This window comes from Nyctereutes procyonoides, unplaced genomic scaffold (assembly GCF_905146905.1).
Source record: "Nyctereutes procyonoides isolate TBG_1078 unplaced genomic scaffold, NYPRO_anot_genome, whole genome shotgun sequence".
In the NCBI taxonomy this organism is placed as follows: domain Eukaryota; kingdom Metazoa; phylum Chordata; class Mammalia; order Carnivora; family Canidae; genus Nyctereutes; species Nyctereutes procyonoides.
In genome coordinates, this window is record NW_026575151.1 from 2,413,498 (window position 1) to 2,434,499 (window position 21,002).

Below are 21,002 nucleotides of genomic sequence, written 5' to 3' on the forward strand. Positions count from 1 at the left end.
GCCTCAGCGGTTTGCAGCCGCGCCGTAAACCAAAAACAGCGCCGGCTTTGCGGCGCTCGGCTTTTACGACCTCCCCGTTCGCGCAGGCGTACTTGGGGTGGAGTGGTGGGAAATGATGTCCAGAAAGCGCAAGGGAAAAGTGGAGGTGAAGGGCCGTTGGAAGGGGAAAAATGGGGAAAGAAAGAAAAGGGATTGAGAGGAAGCCGTTGACCTCGTTTTGTTCGTCGGCAAGAAGCGTTACAGGCAGCTCATGTAATGGACTACGGCGTCCCAGTCCTATCTGAGTAAGTGCTTGTGAAGAAGGAGGTAGATGAGAGATTTGCAATCCACTTAAGGCTTTTCTCTTACTCTTTTACCAAGGTGTGCGCTGCAGTTGCGAAATTCGACAAGGCTTTGCCGGATGTGACCTTGGCAAACCCGCGGAGGGCTCCGCCAGCTGTGAGCTGGCGGCGCAGCTTGGAGCAGGACTGCAGAGCAACACCCAAGACAAACAAGGGGCAAAAATTAGCCAGACCGCTGGGCCGAAACTTGGTGATTGAGCTGGTCCAAGCAGTCTGTAATAGGGCTTTCATTTTTTATATTCATTATCCTATTGACGTGGCAAATATGTGACTTTTAAGTGCATGATCCATCGTTTGAATGGTCTGGTATAGACACAAGGCATCATAAAACTTCCAACTCTCTCAAGAGCCAGATGAATCAGACTTTGACAGGTATTGTTCTGAAGACTGAAGAATGCAGAACTCTTGGCCCGTAACAGCTCCATCACAACTTCTACACCAAGAGAATCGACCAAACTAGTATGGCTTCTAGCAGCGTAAGGCCTTGTCCCTGGGATAACCCCAGCTCCCCTTAAAAAACCTGCCTGGAAAAGTTAACAATGCAGGAGAATTGACTGTTCCAGGCAAAGCCTTGTGATAGGCAGAGAGTACCTGCACCCCCTCTCTTAGAGCAGTTTCTTTGTAGAGCTTGCATTTATAAATCCTTTCTCTGCCCTTTGTGCTGAAAAATCTGCCAGCCAGAACTATTTCCTCAAGGACCTAGGAGCCTCTCTCTCTGTTTGAAATGCAGTAATTCAGGGAGATCCTAACTTTAATGGATGACTTACTTCAATTTGGACTGCAGCCTCTTGTCTTAAAGATAGAAGTTTGTTTCTTCTCTGACAAGCACCGGTTAACAAACCCAGATGGCCTAGTCCCGTGAATCACCAACTCACCCCCTCAATGCCCCTCAGTGCCTTTCCCTGGGCACACTCCAGCCTTTAAAAAGTTTCCAGCCTCTGTTTCAGGGAAGTTGAGTTTATTCATGCAGGCATGTTACTGCATAAAATGTGTCCTTACTACTTCAACTAGTATCCAGGTTTGTTTATTGTTGCCAGTTCTTCCAGATAGTAAAGTACTATTGCTAAAATGTGTTTGCCTTTTAAAAAATAACTATATGGGGCAGCCCGGGTGGCTCAGCGGTTTAGCGCCACCTTCAGCCCAGGGCCTGATCCTGGGGACCCGGGATCAAGTCCCACGTCGGGCTCCCTGCATGGAGCCTGCTTCTCCCTCTGCCTGTGTCTCTGCCTCTGTGTGTGTGTGTGTGTGTGTGTGTGTGTGTGTGTCATGAATAAATAAATAAAATCTTTAAAAAATAAATAAAATAAAATGAAAAATAACTATCTGGATGTGGCTTCCTGTGGTCAGATAAACTTTACCCTCATTGTTAGGATGACAGCCACTAACCTCTGCTTAAACTGGAAATGTAGTTAGGCTCTGTTTCAAAGGTTCAGCTCTTCTGAAGTGTGCTGACAGATTAGTCACTAGGAAGAAGAGAAGTAAGGCAGTGAGTCACAGAACATTTGACCAGGAACAGGAGACAGAAAGGCATTCTCCTAGAACATTCTTCAGGCTCTCGTTTTCTGACTCTATATTCCTTAAGGAGAGATTGGAGTGGACTTACCATACAGAACGACACAACCATGCAAACAAAACCAACTCCTCACTACTAGGACTGTCCCACAATTAGACAGCGGGTCTTCAGGGTTCCACCCTACAGGGACATCTACTAGAGTCTGCTAGAGTGTAGTGAGCATGTGCTTAGCCCACTCTTGGGCAGGACTGAAATGTCATCTCAAATATTTACTGATTTATATTACCATCCATTTATCCATATACCAAATTAAATGGATATCATTAGAACTTAAGTGGAGAGAAGTGAGGGCTTTTGTTTTTTATTTAATTTTTTAATTTAGTAACCACATGCCAACTTTCAGGGCTTCTTACAGTAGTTGGTGAGACAGGCAAAAAACGCTAAATAATAAATGTTTTTAAATAGGAAAGCGATGTATGTGATTACTGGAATTGATTTTAGGTATACTAAAAATAAGAATGGTTAATAATTCCAACTGTTTCCCCCTTGTTCTATTCATTTCATTATATAATAAATATGGATTACTTACTACTTACCAGGCACTGCCCCAGGTGCCAGGAATAAAGTTGTGAACAAGATAGACAAGGTCCCGCTCTCATGAAACTTGCTTTCTAGGGGAGGTAAATCAACTCTAAATAACTAAGCAAACTAGGAATTGCCTGTCAGGGAAAGTTCTATGAAGGAAGTAAACAACTTTCTGCATAAAAGAATAATTGAAGCTGGACTAACTATTACAGGAGGAGAGTGTCAGCAAAGGCTTTGCTGAGGAGATCACTCTTGGGAGATACCTAAGGATATGAAGCTGCCAGCCCCCTGGAAAAGCTGGGGAAGGAACATTCCAGGCAGAGAAGACTGTAAGTGCAAAATCTCTAAGGTAGAAAATAGCCTGGCCATGATCAAGCAACAGAAAGGTCAATGTGCTAAAGCATACTACTAAACCAGAAAGTGTGATCTGCAGTGAAGCCAGAGAGGTGGCCAGTATGGTGGACACAACTCTTTGTTTCCCAATACCCATCTATTCATTCTCCATTCTTACATGTCATATGTAAAAATCTATCCAGTTAAAAACTTACCCCCATGCTCCCTGTAGTGAAATGGGCCACATGACCCTTCCTGGCCAATGAGATGAACTTGGTAGCCTATTGTGTGGGTTTTCTGGAAAGGCCATTATTTTCCTGAGCTAAAGAGATTGGCTGATTCAGCAGGAATTATTAACCCTTTGCAGTTTCCCCTCCCTCCTTTATTCCTGCTTGAAAGGAGGGCACATTTCCTAGAGGAGGAGCAGCCACCTTAAGATCCTAATGACAAAAGCCACACACATGGATGGCACAATAGGGTACAAGAAGGAACCTTAGGGGTTTTTTGTTTGTTTGTTTGTTTTTTATTTTTTTACTTCCTCAATTAGTTGCACCAGTCCTGCAAAGCCTGCTTCTGGACTAATAAGGAAAATAAACCCCTATTTGACTAAACTACTATAGTTGGGTTTATTTTATGTAAAAATCTTGATCCAAGAGCCAAATCACATAAGATCTTATAGGCTATGGTAAGGAATTAGCAGTTAATCCCAAGTGCAATGGAAAGCCATTAACACTGTACAAATTTTATTCCTCGAAATGTAGAGAAGTAGGTATTATAAAAGTTGGAACCAGATAAACAGCAACATAGAGATAAGGATTGGAACGGGAAGTCCAGTTACTTGACTCCTACTACTTGCTTCTACCGTTATCCTCTTTCCTTTCCCATCAACCCCCTGGGTCAGAAGTAGCCTACTTTTCTCCTTCTCTTCCTTTATGGCAAGGATTTTCTTCATATCTTTTGTGTTCTTTTAATCAGCCACCAGTCCTGTCTCTTAATAAGTTAATGCATGCTGAAGGAAATTTAAACAAAGCATTTAAATGACTTACTGAAAATCACACAACTAGAGAATGACAGAGCTGGAATTCCAACCTCATTTCAGAATTTTTGCTTTCATATTTTGCTGCTTCAGTCTTCACAAAGGCCAAGGATGAATAGTTTTGAGTTGGCAGTGATTTCTTCTGGTCCAATCTGTCCCAGTTAGTGGAATAAGCAGCCTCCTGCTGAGGAAGGCCACTAGTTAGTCACAAGAATGTAAGTGCTCTATGTTGAGTTTTAGCTTTCAGAAACAACATAGACCAAGCAAAGAAAATGTTACAGTTACAAAATACAAAGTAAATAGGATCAGTCCTGAAAATATGAAAGTAAACCAGATATTACAAGTTGGGTGATAGAAATGGACAGCTGAAGAAAACAATACCCTCCTCTGACAAAATGGAAAGCTAAAAGTTTTATCATACAGTGGCAAGAAGAAGACATAAAAGAAATGTAAATGTTTTAAATATAACCAGAAAAGGTAGTAGGGATAGTGACATAATCACATTGGGAATATATAGGGAGAAGGGTGTTAGGAGTAGAATAAGTGAGCTACATCCTCAGCTGTCATAGAAGAAAATCAATTACCAATGTCTCCTATTGAGTAACCAGTAAATGACACTGTAAGCCTTTATTAGAGATATAGAAGTCAACAGTACAAGAGACAATTAAAAGGATTAAAATGGTTAATCTGAAGAGTTAGACAAGGGTGGGACTGAGGACTCTTGTTTTTGTTGTTGTTATTGTTTTGTTTTTATCCACCTTGCTGAACCACTTTTAGAGATTTTTTTTTTTTAATCATGAGAGACAGAGAGAGAGAGAGGCAGAGACACAGGCAGAGGGAGAGGCAGACTCCATGCAGTAAGCCCAACGTGGGACTCATCCTGGGACTCTGGGATCACGCCCTGGGCGGAAGGCAGGCGCCAAACTGCTGAGCCACCCAGGCATCCCTGCTGAACCACTTTTAAACCAGATGTATTCTTTACTTTGAATTCATAGATTCATTACTTTAAAAAAATGTGATTGGACAAGTTAACATTTCACTCCCTCTAAGCTCTAAAATTCAGGTTTCAGAGCCAAGTATAGAGGCTTCTATCCCAGAATGACTGAAAAATTAATGGCAGTACCACCTTTAGCACAGTCTGGCAATCATTTCTGAATGTTCTTCCTCTGTGTTCTTTAAAGTAACAGGGAAAAGAAAAGTGACTGTTCTTCATTGGTTTACGTAATTGCTAAGTATTGTGGTCTTTCCTTCTGAATCCAGTAGGACTCTACAGAGCCAGCCTTGCAAACATAAACCTCATACTGATGACTGGTTAAAATACAGTAATAGCTATCATTAATTAAGTATATATGTATGTAAGATATCAGCTCTGTGCTTTTTAAATATCTCATTTACTCAACCAAGCTCTATTATATCCATGTTACAGATGAAATAACTGAGATCTCAGGAGAAGGTAAGTAATTAACCAGATATCACATAGCTGATAAAAAGTTAGCAGGAATTAACATCTTTGTTTTAGAGGTGTCTAGGTAGCTCAGTCAGTTGAGCATCTGACTTTTAATTTCAGTTCAATTCATGATCTCAGGGTTGTGAGATTGAGTACCACATCAGGCTCCACACTTGAGATCTCTCCCCCACCCCACCCACACATGTTCTAAAAAAGCAACAACAACAACAACAACAATAAATAAAATCCTTGTTTTAATAGCTGACTCTATTGCTGTTAAATAGGGATTAAGTTACCTAATGATATGAGGAAGAGGTGTTATGAATGCTGTAGGAGTTATTAAAAGGAGGTATTTTTTTAATTTTTATTTATTTATGATAGTCACACACACAGAGAGAGAGAGAGAGAGGCAGAGACACAGGCAGAGGGAGAAGCAGGCTCCATGCACCAGGAGCCCGATGCGGGATTCGATCCTGGGTCTCCAGGATAGCTCCCTAGGCCAAAGGCAGGCGCCAAACCGCTGCGCCACCCAGGGATCCCTAAAAGGAGGTATTATAAGTAATAGTTTTTATCCTTTGGAATTTTCAAAGTAATTTAGGGCTGGCCTAGCTTTTCTTCTTTGCCCTAAGAAAAAAGGCAACATAGCATAGTGATAATGGCCTAGATCTAAATTCAGTTCTATCATTTATACTAACCTTAGGTGATTTGCTTATTTCTCTTAATCCTTTATTTCTTTATTCATGTAATAGACATCTCATGGAACCTACTTCTTAAGACTGTTGAGAGGATAAAATGAACTTTGTCTATATGTGAAGCACTTAGCATAATGCCTAGTCATCATAAGTGACCAAATCATCTATGAAGGGTTCCTTATCCTTACCCCCTTTCCCCCTTTTTATAATGCCACTCAACAGCCTGGAGGGCACCATGAAACTAAGATGCTCTACACGGAAAACATTTTAAACTTTCCCAAAGAAAAGTGTTTTTAAAAACCACAAATATATAAAGTTGCACACTGTGCTGTTGTGTCAGATTAGTAGCTAATTATCACTTGTCAAACCACCCACATTATAGTTATATTAGTGTTAATTATAACTTACATAGAGTTGAATAGTTGATAGAACACTCTGTTTTATGTTAATTCATTAGAGCTTCACAAGAATTCTACAGGGTGAGTATTAATAACATCCCAATTTTACAAATTAGGAAACATCCTCAGGAAGATGAAGTCACATCCACACGTGGGAATCAGGTGTGCCTATTTTCAAACACTGGGCTCTTTCCCTAGACCAGGGAAACTCTAGTCAATTTAGTGGGTCAGAAATACCTGATTCTCTTTAAATACAATTCTTTTTCTTTTTTTTTTAAGATTGCATTTTTTTAAGTAATCACTATACCCAATGTGGGGTTTGAATTCACAGCCCCAAGATCAAAAGTGACATGCTCACCAACCCAGCCATCAGGGTGCCCCAAATACAATTTTCTTAATAGAAAATATTAGAGTCAGAGCCTAAACATATGAAAGTCAACATATATGAAAGCAAACACATATATACATCTAAAATATCAAATTTTATAAGTATTGGGCAAAAATGTTTGAGAAACACGGAACCTGCATCTAGCCCCAGTTATGCTTTTACTTGCTGCAGGAGCTTTAAAAAGTTAATCTAACTGATCTATTCATTTATGAAATAGGGAGACAAATAATTTTCTTCTCTACTTCCTAAGAGGCTTTTTAAAAATCTATTGGGATAATATATATGGGGGAAAAAAACTCTGGAAACTAGAAACTTTCTGTGCAAGTAAGTATTTGTAAACTTAGATTTGAGAGCCATAAGAAAAAGTGGCAGATGGTAGAGAGACACGAGTATGAATATTTGTGAACTTCAGTTTTTTGTTATCTTCCTGCCTTTTTTTTTAAGATTTTAAATTTATTTATTTGACGGAGAGATAGAACCAGAGAGCACAAGTGAGGGGAATGGCGGAGGGAGAAGGAGGTTCTCTGCTGACCAGGGAGACCTCAGCTGGACTGAATCCCCGGACCCTGGGATCATGACCCATGCTGAAGGCAGATGCTTAACCGACTGAGCCACCCTGGCACTCCTCATAACTGCCTCTTAAATATAAAGAGTGACCATCAGTCACCCACATGACAGAAGTCTCTTTCCAAATACCATAGTGTCTCACAAAAAGCCCCAATTCAATTACTATCAAGAACTAAATCGAAAAATACATGTAACACACAATTATTAAGCTCTTCCTGCACACAAACCCAGAATTGGGTCTTTTTTTTTTTCAGTAACCAATCTAGGATTTTTTTAATTCACTATTTGTATATTGAATACTTATATAAAGAGTCTACTAAACCAAAAATTGCAGAGGTAATCTTTATGCAAGGTGATCTTCTTTCTATTTTATTATTCATTCTGGAAGCAGTGATTAACCTGGATAAGAATATAGTTACTTAAGTGTAATATTTTTTTCCCCAAATTCCAACAGGTTGAGTGAAAAGTGTTATCCAAATATACTGCTCTTCTTTGTGGAAACAATCCCTTACGATTTAATACGATTTATCCTGGGCCTTGATTTTCTCTGCCATCCAGGAATCGAGTTTGGTTCACACTAAAATGTGAGAGCAACATTTCAGGATGGAGTTGGGGGGAGGGGGCTTGCAGAACAATTGACGTTCACCTGATGTTCCTTTTAAGACATGAAACTGCGTTTCCATCCCTTCACTAGTGGTGAGCATCAAGTTCCAAAGTGGTGAGCATCTGGATTGCGGACAATGTCAGCTATCTTTGTAACTTGCAGAGGAATGACCAACATTTAGGAAAACAAGCGGCTGCTAAGCCAGGAAGGTCTGCTCGCAGGACCCGGAGGTAGTGGGTCACCGATGAGCGGCCCGGGAAGCCTTGCCCTCCCCTGGATTTTGTCCCTCCCAGATTTCTGAGTCGGCGAGCAGCCGCTCCGCACTGCAGCCCGAACCAATTGTGAAAGACCTAACCAAGCCCAGCCCAGCGGAAGGAACGGTTTCAGAGTTGTTTGTTTCTCTTTGATAAAGAAGCCCTTGCTTGCTCTTGCTTTTTATTCCATCTGGTGTTTGACGGAACAATCCTCTAGAAGCAGTTTAGAGTGACTGGTGAGAGGACACACGCCAAAAGCTCATGGCAACGAGAAGGATGAAATTCTTTCTGCAGTGCCTCCAGCTTCTGCCCTTACTGATCATCTTCACCTTAGAGTCGCTCCTGAAGCTTTTTATTCCTAAGAAGAGAAAATCAGTGACGGGAGAAATCGTCCTGATTACTGGAGCTGGACATGGAATTGGGAGACTAACTGCCTATGAATTTGCCAAACTTAAAAGCAAACTGGTTCTGTGGGATATAAATAAGGTAATAGTGCTTCCTATGTTTTCCTTTCTGGAACCTTTAATTGTAGTCATGGGTGTATTCTGTGGGCAACAACTGCATACAGCATCTCTATAAACTAGGGAGAAGAAATTACCCTTGGCATTTTATAGATCCATTAATATTTATGATTACAGGATAAATGGACCTAGAGGATATAAGATTCCCAGGTACTACCCATCACTAATTTTGCATTGTAAAGGTATCCTTACTTTTGCCCAGAAAATAATTTGTCATCTCCTCCAGAGCCTGATTTCACTGATCCCTCTATCTTCACTGATCCCTCCATCTTAAACAAATGGAAAGAGTAATGGTTTTAAGTTAGTCTATTAAGAGGCTTGCACCTCTTAAGAAAGAAAAATCCGACTTGCTGTTACTGAGATAAGTGTCTTTAAAAGGTACCCAGCAGCAAGCAACATTACTGTATCATAGCAATTGCCAAAAATAATTTTTAAAATCATCTTTTAGTTAAAAACAGTATAAAAGAAAAAAACTCTTTCGGGCACCTGGCTAGCTCAGTCAGTAGGGCATGCAACTCCTGATCTTGGGGTCGTTGAGTTCAAGCCCTATGTTGGGCATCGAGTTTACTTAAAAACATAAAACTAGGCAAAAAAATTTAGAATAAAAAGAAAAGAAAGGGGAAAATCTCTTCAATTTACATAATGGTTTACAAGAATAGGTACAAGCTTAAGGAAGAGAGGTGGATTTAGACTGTAACCTTCTATAGGGCCAGCGGTAGATGGACAGAGAGGTTTAGGCAGGGCACCTGAGGGCCTGAAGAACCATCCCATACACAGTAGTCAACATCCAGCACTGTAGCTGTAAACAAGAATTCAGGGAATGTGAAGTTAGGTAAGAGCTCGCCCAGTGAGCAGATGGTTAAGATAGCAATCAGTGAATACTTACTGAGTGTCTGTTGCATGGATAGTAAGAACACGGCAGCAAATAGGACATAAGGTCCCATGCCCCTAATCTTGTAGGGAAAATAGACTTTAAATAATTGTACATGCAATGAAAGATACAAACTAGGCCCAGTCTAATCTGATGTGGTCACTGATGGCAAATGCCTGGCATGGTGGTACACTCAAACTCAGCGGAACTCTCCACCTCTTCATGAGCTACCTTCTGACTTCCTAGAGCTTTTGGTTCCTTTCCTGCAAAATAGAGAAAATAATTACTTATCTTACCTTAAAGGACTGGGAAGATTATACCAAAAAGCACACACAAAGCATTTAGCAGTGCCTGGCACATGGTAAACACACATTAGTTATTATCCATTCACAAAGTGAAATTTAAGCTAACAGTGGAGGATTTGGAGCTAAGAATTAGGTGACACATCTGTGTTAATGATTCCCACGGCCCTGTGCTCATTTGTACAAAATTTTCTCCACTTCAGAGTGGAGTGCTTTTATTCAATAAATGTTTATTGAGTACCGACTATCTGCCAGGCACTCTTCTAATGCAGAGGACACAGCAGTAAAAAAAACACAAACTTCATGAACAAGGAACAATAAAATAAAACATGCTGCATCATAAATTATGTAATTTATGCTGGAAGGTGGTAAGTATTTTAAAAAGTAAAGTATGAAAGGGGATAGGGAATCTCTATGGTGGTGGTGGGAAGAGGGATGAACATGTTGGTCTTATACAGAACGCCTCATGAGTTGAAGATAGTTGAGTCAAGATCAGAAAAGGCAGATGGTGCCTTGAGCCCCTCATATCTCTGCAGAGAGGGATCAGTAAATGCACAGAGTGAGGGAAGGGAGAAAAGTAAAAATCTAGATCTATCCTTTCAAACACAATGGTAGGTACTAGCTACTAGCTACTATGGCCATTGAGCATTTGAAATATAGCTCCTCTGAATTGAGATGTGCTGTTGTGTAATTACACACAGGATTTCAAAGATGGTATGAAAAAAGGAATGTTGAATTATCTTACAACTTTTACATACATTAAATGTTGAACTATAATATTTCATAATAATAACAAATACTCCAAAATAATATTTTGTATATGTTAAGTTGAATATAATATATTACTAAATTAAATTTAAAATTTTCGGGCAGGGATCCCTGGGTGGCACAGCGGTTTGGCGCCTGCCTTTGGCCCAGGGCCCGATCCTGGAGACCCGGGATCGAATCCCACATCAGGCTCCTGGTGCATGGAGCCTGCTTCTCCCTCTGCCTGTGCCTCTGCCTCTCTCTCTCTCTCTGTGACTATCATAAATAAATAAAAATTTAAAAAAAAATAAAATAAAATAAAATTTTCGGGCAGTCCAGGTGGCTCAGTGGTTTAGTGCCGCCTTCAGCCCAGGTGTGATCCTGGAGACCAGGGATCGAGTACCTCAGGTTCCCTGCAATGGAGCCTGCTTCTCCCTCTGCCTGTGTCTCTACTGCTCTCTCTCTCTCTCTCTCTCTCTCTGTCTCTCATGAATAAATAAAATCTTTTAAAAAAATTTTGTTTTTTCAAGTGTGGCTACTAGAAAAAAATTTAAAATTCAGTACCTGGCTCGCATTATATTTTATGAGACAGCACTGGTCTAGAAACTTAAGAAGCAGCAGCTCCAGATCATACAGTTCCCCACAAGCTACTGTTTGTGCTTTGGCTTTTCCCAGAGGAGCCAGTGGAGAGCAGGTAAGAGTCTAGCAGTAGTCCCAGGCAAGTGATGATGCTGGTTTTGCAGGCCAGGGAAGTTATAGCAGAAGTGATCAGAAAATTAAGGATAATGTAGTGAGTATGTATTATGTTAAATTCATTCTATTTAAATAAGCCATCTATTATTTTGAGATTATACCCTTTGCACTTTTTTGTGGATATAATATACATATATATTTAATGAAATTACAATGATAGTAACTGATAGTTTCTATGTTGGTTTTAATTTGGCCAAATAAAAGATTGGCAGTTCTAGTTCAGTGTCTACACTGCAGTCCACTTTTCTTGAAATTTTATAGGTTTTAAAATTATGATAGTCTGAGAGTCACTGAACTTGACTGGAGAGGGAGAGTAGGGTGGAAATTTCAAGCAGTCCAGGCAGCAGAACCTAGAGATATAAAACTTTTGGGCTGGTGGCTATACTGAGAATGAGTCAAAAAGAGAAGAGTTTTTTAGATTGTCTTCAGATCAAACTGGAAGGGCAAAGAGGGGCCAGATAAAATTCTTTCCCTCCAGTGCAAAGACAAATTGTCCCCAGAGACAATTTCTCAGGTTAAGTCAAGCAGCCAGGATAGCAATGCCCAAAGATATCCTTCTCAGGATGTTGAGAACAGACATCTTCCTACACATTATGAAGTCTACAGAAAAGGAGCATGAATTTAGGGAGGAATTAGTGGTGGCTTCAGCTTTGTTATTCTACTAAGATGGATGCCATAATTTTTTTATTGTCTTATGTAGATAATCTCACATTTCTTGACCATCCTCACCCCCATGCCTGTTTACATAAGTTTTTGAAGATAAATGTATAGCAAGTGGTGAGCACCTACTATATACCCAAAGACTGTCACATGGAAAAGTGAATTAATGAATGGAAAAAAGCAATGGAAGGAATCAAAAACATGTAGATGTCTAGTAGTCTAGGTAATGGGCAAAAAGTTTCAGTTGTGGGATAGAGGGCAAAGAATGATGAGTAAAAACTTTTTTAAAAAGATTTTACTTATTTATTCATGAGAGACACACACAGAGAGAGATAGAGGCAGAGACACACGCAGAAAGAGAAGCAGGCTCCATGCAGGGAGCCCGACATGGGACTCAATCCGGGTCTCCGGGATCAGGCCCTGGGCTGAAGGCGGAGCTAAACCGCTGAGCCACCCAGGCTGCCTGAATGATGAGTAAAGACTTAAAGGAGAGCCCAGGATTAAAAATTGAGAACTGAATCCAGCACATTAGGAAAAAGGTTAACAAGGAAAATGTTAAAGAATGACAAGCAGTCCCACTGCGCTGAGAAAAATTTTAAGTCTGCCTACTTTTTATTTCTTACCAAATGAATATGGAGACTGTCTAAAATTTTTCCTGGCAGAATTTAGAACTTAAATTTGTTGCATAGTTCAGGAGGTGTGGAGTGCAGCCCTTGGCCCTAAGCGAGGAAGACCAGGGAGATAGGCAAAAGCGCCATTGCAGATGTAAAGGTAGGACGTGTTTACCAATACGCACTGTGTCTGTTGATGCAGAAACCCAACCAGTACTAAGCAAATCTCCACAAATGGATTAAAGGCAGATAGAGTTTTGTTGTAGAATTTGTTCCAAATAAGGACTGAATTTTAGAAATACCCAAAGAATCAGTACCATATACTTTTTAAACTTTATTGTGATAAAATATATATTACATAAAAATTTCTATTTCAACCATTTTTAAGCATTCAGGTTAGTTGTGTTGAGTGCATTCCCATTATTACAAAATGACCTCTACTATCCATCCCCAGAACTATTTCATCATCCCAAAAAGAAACTTTGCACCCATTAAACAATCACTCCTCAGCCCGCCTCCCCCAGCCCCTGGCAACCACCATTCCACCTTCCCTCTCCTTGTATCTGACTATATTAGGTAGCTTCTAGAACTATAATAATGCCATGTTTGTCTTTTTGTATCTGTTCTGTTTCATTAAGCTTAACATCATCAAGGTTCACCCATGCTGTAGAATGTGTCAGAATTTTATTACTTTTGAAGGCTGAATAATACTCCATTGTGTGTATATGCTACATTAATGAAATACACTTTTAAAGGAAGGGACCAAAAGCTGCCTGGAGGTACAGGAGGGCAACATAAGGTTTACTTGAGATGTTCCAATGTCCCTTGGGGAATAAGGGCTCCTCATCAGAGGACAAACAGTTTGTGTGAGAAAGTTCAGCAAAAGCAAAAACACCCTATTTCCTTTTCCTGTCACAGTAAGTTTACTGAGCAAACTGCAAATTCTTTCTGTAGCTGTCCAGATTTTGGGTTTTCTGCAAGAGTAATTACAGTTTACCAGCAAATTTGGACACTAGTGTTCTGCCCTGCTATTCTCTCTTGGATAAATGTATTAAGTTCATCTACTTGTGCATTAGCTGACGATAATTTCTTGGTTTGCAGAGTTCACAGACTAACCCTCAATCCAAGGTATGGTTTCAGACATTTTCTACAATGAAAAAGATATAAAATTGGCAAAGGCAAACCAATAAACATACAAAAATGGAAACAAAAAAAGAAAAACAAAAACAGAACCCTATGGTCTGATCACAAATTTAAGGTGACAAAATCAACACTCCAGATGGGGCTCGTCATTCCTTTTCTCACATCTCACATCTATGACCTCCATCTGACTTGTTGCAACACCATGCTGCCAATTACTTAAACTTTTTAGTTTTTAGCCCTTTTTAGCAAGGGCTTCAGCTTTGGTTCTTCCTACCTTCTTCATCCAATCACCAAATCCTTCTGACTTTACCTCCTAAAGATATGTTTTATGGCTGATTCTCTTCTCTACATTCTTTCTAGTAAGGCCACAGTTCAAGCTTGTGTCATCTGATGGCTGAATCATTGTAAACTGCCTACTAATTTTTCTCTCTTCCTATATTATTGACCCCTAAAGTCTGTCCTCTATACTTTAGCAAGAGTAATCAGTATGATACCCAAATATGACTCTGTGATTTAATCAGTACCCACCCCCTAACTTTTTGGATAAAACTTGGTATGACATGCAATGCCCTTTGATTTGGGCATTGAATCCTATGACTCAACAACACCAATCTGTTAATATTTTCCCACTGGACCTTTCTCCTATCCATCTCTTTGTTTACAGTCTGTCTGCATGCCCTTTCCCCGCTTTTTACCTGGCTGTTCTACTTACCCTTAAGACCCAACTCTGGTACCTTTTCTTCTAGAATTGTATTGAATGCCCCTCCTCTGTATTCCAGTAACTCTCTGTATATTGTTCTAGTACTTACCATAACATATTAGTTTGAATCTTATGAAACTGCCAATTTTCAATCCTTTATTCCAACAAAATAACAATTCCACATGTTCTACCTAAATTTTATATTTATTTTATGTTTCTTTCTACTAGACTGTGAGTTTGCTGAAGTCAGTACTCTGTCTCATTCATATTTGTGTCTACAAGTTTCCTCTAAGCACCGTGACTATGACCTACACGTTAAAATGTTAAAGGAATGAGTGAATGAATGAACTCCTTATTTATTTATTTTGCAGCTTGAAAATTATGTGAATATATTTTAGTGACACAGAAAGAAAAAATTTAATAATATTTTTAAAATCTTGTTATGAAATACACACACACATTCACAAAGTATGTAAAATTCATGAATACAAAACTAGTGTTTTAAGATTTTTATGTTCTTTAAAAAAGTTTAGTTCCAAATCAAAGAAGCTATTCAAAGTACTAAGAGCAAAGTGTACCTATATTCCTGCCAAAAATGTGTCCAGGTAAATTTTTGCCTAATGTTTGGTCAAACGATCTATCCTCAATTATTTTCAGCTGTTGATGTAATATGTTCATGTCATTTATTTTGTCCTCTCTATCCTTTTTGTTGCCTTTCCTAGCATGGGATTGAGGACACAGCTGCTGAATGCAGGAGACTGGGTGCGAAGGTTCATGCCTTTGTAGTAGACTGCAGTAACCGAGAAGATATTTATAGCTCTGCAAAGAAGGTGAAATTTTGTGTTTGCTTAGGTTTGCATCATGTTAAAGAAGATGCGGTCTATGTATACAATGGAATATTACTCAGCCATTAGAAATGACAAATACCCACCATTTGCTTCAACGTGGATGGAACTGGAGGGTATTATGCTGAGTGAAATAAGTCAATTGGAGAAGGACAAACATCATATGGTCTCATTCATTTGGGGAATATAAAAAATAGTGTAAGGGAATAAAGGGGAAAGGAGAAAAAATGAGTGGGAAATATCAGAAAGAGAGACAAAACATGAGAGACTTCTAACTCTGGGAAATGAACAAGGGGTGGTGGAAAGGGAGGTGGGCGGGGGGTGGGGGTGACTGGGTGACGGGCACTGAGGTGGGCACTTGATGGGATGAGCACTGGGGGTTATTCTATATTTTGGCAAATTGAACTCCAATTAAAAAAAAAAAAGGATTGCATCATGTCAGAGCTGAGAGGGCTTCTAGAGATCTCAGCATCATGATACAAACAAAATAGCAGAAGTTTTGCCCAAGGTTTTGCAGCCTTGGCAGATCCAGAACTAGAATGTATAACTGAGTTTCCCATACTTCAGTGTGTTGTAGAATCGTCCACAGAGCTTGTTAAAAACAAACACCCCAGAGATACCTGGGTGGCTCAGTAGGTCAGGCATCTGCCTTTGGCTCAGATCATGACCCCAGGGTCCTGGGATTGAGTTCTGAAACCGGGATCCCTGCTCAGCAGAGAGCTTGCTTCTCCCTCTCCTTCTGTGTTTTCTTCCTCTCCCTCTGTGCTCTCTCTTTGTCAAATAAATAAATTATATATTTAAAAAAAAGACACCCCAGAGGTTTGCTTTCAGTGGATCGAGGACTAGGCCCAAGAATCAGTATATTTACTACCCCACATACCCACGCCTCACCCATGTGCTTCTGCTACAAGTAAATTCTTGCATGATACTGCAAATCACTGACAGGGTCTTCAAAGGCCTCATCAAAGAACTGGATTAGGGAATTAGGATAAATTTAACTGTTTATCAGGTTTTGATCATAGATATATTTATTTCTGTAAAACAGTATTTGTCTCTTCTATATACAACTAAGATGTGCTATGTATATATAATGAAGTTTCACTCCCAAAGCATTCATACATGTGCTTGTTAACTACATACTACAATAGTAAGAAAGTCAGTAGAATTACCTGGGAAAATTCCATGAAATACACATTCCTAGACCTCACTTTTGGATAATCTGAATCAGTATAATCAGTATAGTATAAAGATTCTGATTCCACCAACCTTGAGAACCTCCTTGGTTTAAGGGAATTTTAGATTTGAGGACATTTTTAACTTCTATTTTTGAATTTTAATCTTTTTTTTAAGATTTTATTTATTTATTCATGAGAGACACACAGAGAGAGAGGCAGAGACATAGGCAGAGGGAGAAGCAGGCTCCCTGCAGGGAGCCTGATGCAGGACTTGATCCCAGGACCCCGGGATCATGCCCTGAACCAAAGGATCAACAACTGAGCCACCCAGGTGCCCCTGAATTGTAATCTTTTATCTCAAACTGATGCCTCTATTACTGGTGAGGCCTGAGATAAGTCAAACAAATAAGTCGAAACCGGGATGCCTGAGTGGCTCTGTTGGTTAGACACTGACTTGATTTTGGCTCGAGTCATGATTTCAGGGTCATGAGATCGAGCCCTGCATGGGCTCTGCACTGGGTGTGGAGCCTGCTTGGGATTCCCTCCCTCCCTCTCTCCCTCTGCCCCTCCCCTAGCCCCCTCACCCTGCCATGCCACGCCCCCCACACACACCCTGCTCTCTCCTTTTCTCTCTTAAAAAAAAAAAAAAAAAGACTAAGTAGAAATTATCCAGACTAGTGGTGGGAAATAGCTTTCCTACAAGGGGGTACAGTAGGAGCAAGGCCAGTAGACGAGAAACATCTGCATTTAATAGTAACTATTTTACTTAAATTAACTGTGAGAGATGTACATTCTTTCAGTTACTACTGCCTCTATCACTGCAAGTTAGCTAACGTCTCTGTGCATAAATTTCCCCAATCATAAAAGGTACAGCAAGTACCTACCTCAGGGTTTTAAGAGGGATTAAATCTATTAATGATGTAAAGTTTTTAGATCAGTACACAATGATCATCTCTAGACTCATCTGGGAATAGCTGTTCTAGAAAAGGTAATTTCAATATTTGAACCTATTCTGTGTGTTTTAACCCAAGTATTTTTACTGAAATTGCTCCAGGATAAACTATGTGCTTAAACAGAACGTGTGTGATGACAGGTGATTATCAGATATTTTGAAGTTACTGTAATGTGATTATTTTAGTAGCAGGACATTTTTATGTCACCTAACCATTTAAACTCACAGCTTGCTTTCATTACTGAGAAATGTGCAAAGCAGACATTCATACTGTGTAGAGATAAGAGGAGATGATATAGGGAGCTCAAGGATGGAGGAAGGGACAAGTGTGTCTGGGAAAATTATACTTTAAGTCATCCTACTTCAGAGGCATTACAGCAGCTTCATCACTTCAACCACACACACTGTCCAGTTTTTCTCTATATCTTAGGGGCATTATTCCAAATGACAGTTTTAATATGGTGCTAGAGGAATGGATATAGGTACAAATAGTGTTGATGAAGAACCAAATATCTTGGCTTGACTCTTTAATAATTTAAATACAACCTGATGAAATTCATTTCTGGCTGGAACAAGCTTCCAGCAATTGGCACACCAATGCCCTAAGGGGTCACTGATGGGTATTCCACCCGCTGGCTTCCTTCTGTTTGAGGTTTTGAGGCTTGTCTTGGGCTCTGGGGTGAGAAGATCTGGAAGAGTCTCAGCTCCATGTGACCTTTAATAGCCATGTGATCTGGGGCAAGAAATAGCCATTCTGTTTTTCATGTTCCTCATCTCTAAAATGAGCATACCAAAAGTTGTCGGCTCATGGAATTATTGTGAGAATTAAATGAGATAAATAATGGAATCGTACAAAATGCATAGCACAATGAAAGCCTTTAACAGGCTATTTGCCACCTCCCCCTCAGTCCCCCAGCACACTGCAGCACTATCTAAATATGATAACTCTTAACAGAAGTTAGCTTTTATTTGGAATACAATGTATAACAGAATTCATTGTAACTCTAGGATCCATCTACCAAGAAGCTTAGTTATTCAAAGAACCATAAAAATATCAGATAAGATATGCTGGTGTTGCCAGCCCTTAGGCCAACTGCCACCTAAGGAAGAGAGTTTGGTGAGCAACAGAAAGGAGTGACTACAAAAATAAATAGAAGATCTGACCAGCTTAATGGTATAATCAGTTTTACATACCAGCTTAATGGTATAATCAGTTTTACATAGTTCCCCATATAGTCCCTGCATTTGCCGATTAATTAAAAAAAATTTTTTTTGCTTACCTTTTGAAGTAATATTTAAAAAAATAAATGCTAGGGTGTTTTCATTTGTTTTGTTTTGTTTTTTGTTTTTGTTTGCCCCTGGTTATGGTTTTTTGTTTTTTTGTTTTTTTGTTTTTTTGTTTTTTTTTTGTTATGTTTTTATTAGCCAAACACCTCTCAGGGTATAATCAATAGAGCAAAGTCAAGAGGCTAAATTGCAAAAGAAAACTTCTACCTACCAGACTCACAGGTAGTGCTGTTTTGAAATTAAGTAGCTAAGATTAAAAGGTTCTTTTTTTCATGTTGGCACATAGATTACAAAACTACTTTTTTCCCATATCTAATAGAGGAACACATAGCTCTTTAATCATTCTTGCATGCAAACTTCCTTCATAACTCTTAATGATGCAGGTATTTGTCTTATTTTTAAAGGTGAAGGCAGAAGTTGGAGATGTTAGTATTTTAGTAAATAATGCCGGTGTAGTCTACACATCGGATTTGTTTGCAACACAAGACCCTCAGATTGAAAAGACTTTTGAAGTTAATGTACTTGCACATTTCTGGGTAGGTATGACTTCTTTTATGAAAACATTCCCTTTTGTGAAACCCAAAGACTATGTTTAAAATGGAGATTTCAGCACATGTAAAGATGCATCAAATTAATACTGAAGTTTTATCCAGGTATGAAGGATAACATACAAAGAGATCAATTTTCAGGGTGACTGGCTCACTTAGAAGAGAATGACACTCTTAACCTTGGGGTTGTGAGTTCGAGCCCCATGTTGGGTGTAGAGATTACTAAAAAAATAAGTAGACTTTTAAAAAAACAAAGGTCATTTCTCATGACCAAATCCCAATCAACTATTCTTCCTCCTCCCTTAAAAATATTAATAATAATAATTAATAATAAACTTTAGGTATTATATACGTTTTAATTTTATACTAGATTCTCTCATCTATGTGATCTTGTTCATGAAGGAAGGGATTAGGGGTCATCTGAGCCCTCTTGTGTGGATCTGTTAAGATGATCCCAGTTTCCTTTGCGTGAGTCTCAGGCCTTGAGTGTTTTCTGGCCTTAAACTTGTAAACTTTATTATAAACCTCACATTCAAGGTCTATAGATATTGACAGAAAGAGAGAGAGAGAGAGTTTCTGAAGAGGCTAAAAACTGCCCAAATAGCCAGTTCCTGAAAGGGTCCCTCAAAGCTTTCTTGGATGTGAGTTTGGGATACACAATCTCTAAAGAATATTGCAATTGGAGAAAATGCAGCGTTATATTACGTCAATATTCCCAAGTTATTGACACCTGTTTTTGTATCTTTATAACTTTGTATCCTTATAGCTGAATTTACCTGTCTTTCTATCTTTATTAGAATGTAGGGCATTGTCTTAATGTTTTTGAATCCCCATCACATAGTAGGTGCTCAATATTTATCGCATGAATTGTTCTGTGACTACTGGAAGATTGCTGTTCATTTCAGTATTTTGATGACATGACCAAACTATTTTCTAACAATTTAACATTACATACAAATTCTTTTGATAACTCTAGATTATTATATTTATTCAATATATGAAATGATAGAAAACATCAATGACAAAATGAGGGAGAATTAGGGAATAGTAGAAGTTCGCAATTTAAATGAAATGGAGTCTCAAAGTTTTCGGTATCCATTGCTTTGCTTAGTTTTTCCAATCTAGGCATCCTATCCAGTTGCCTTATGTTACCACATTTGGCAATTAATCTAGGTTTTTTTCCCTTTATTCTAGGAAAAATATTAACAAAATATAGTTTGTTTAGAAATATTCCCAATGGGTCTGCAAATCAGAAATAACAATATGTCTTTTCCTCTAAATAAATACTATTTCTAGACTACAAAAGCATTTCTTCCAGTGATGATGAAGAATAATCATGGCCATATTGTCACTGTGGCTTCAGCAGCTGGGCATACTGGGGTCCCCTTCTTACTTGCGTATTGGTAAGTGAGCATGTGTTTCCTTAATTTGTTCCTGTGCTTAACTTGTGTGATTTCTTACCCTGTCTAATGAAAACTACTGTTAATGATGATAAACTTGAAGTTGCTGCAATAGTCAGAAAGTTGCACAAAAGTCTCTTGTACAACAGCATTATCAACCATTAATCCCCTCCAAGGCTGACCATTCTAGAAGTGGCTGCAGGCAAATTATCCAATTAGAAGCCAAATATCTTAAAGCATTTCTCATCGCTTTTAGCAGCAAGAAATTATAAAACAAGAGTAATATTTTTGTACCATTAATGAAAGCTAATATTAGTAATTTTTAATAA

At 39.1% G+C, this 21,002-nt stretch overlaps 1 protein-coding gene and 1 long non-coding RNA gene across 3 annotated transcripts in view; both read left to right on the top strand.

The window, feature by feature from the left end:
• The first annotated feature begins 86 nt into the window (after positions 1 to 86).
• Positions 87 to 1,661, top strand: LOC129501848 (uncharacterized). Its single transcript, XR_008662831.1, has 2 exons — positions 87 to 284; positions 361 to 1,661. It is a non-coding gene; the product is annotated as an uncharacterized LOC129501848 (long non-coding RNA).
• Positions 1,662 to 8,280: 6,619 nt separating this feature from the next.
• Positions 8,281 to 21,002, top strand: part of HSD17B11 (hydroxysteroid 17-beta dehydrogenase 11) — a 33,299-nt gene continuing 20,577 nt past the window's right edge. Inside the window, exons 1-4 of one of the 2 annotated variants that reach the window (XM_055313161.1) lie at positions 8,284 to 8,644; positions 15,189 to 15,296; positions 19,130 to 19,261; positions 20,570 to 20,676. In XM_055313161.1, the coding sequence (XP_055169136.1) occupies positions 8,420 to 8,644; positions 15,189 to 15,296; positions 19,130 to 19,261; positions 20,570 to 20,676 (572 nt within the window). In that variant the 5' untranslated portion in view covers positions 8,284 to 8,419. Of the gene's footprint in view, positions 8,645 to 15,188; positions 15,297 to 19,129; positions 19,262 to 20,569; positions 20,677 to 21,002 lie in introns of both variants that reach the window. The other variant, XM_055313162.1, reaches the window with a different exon arrangement.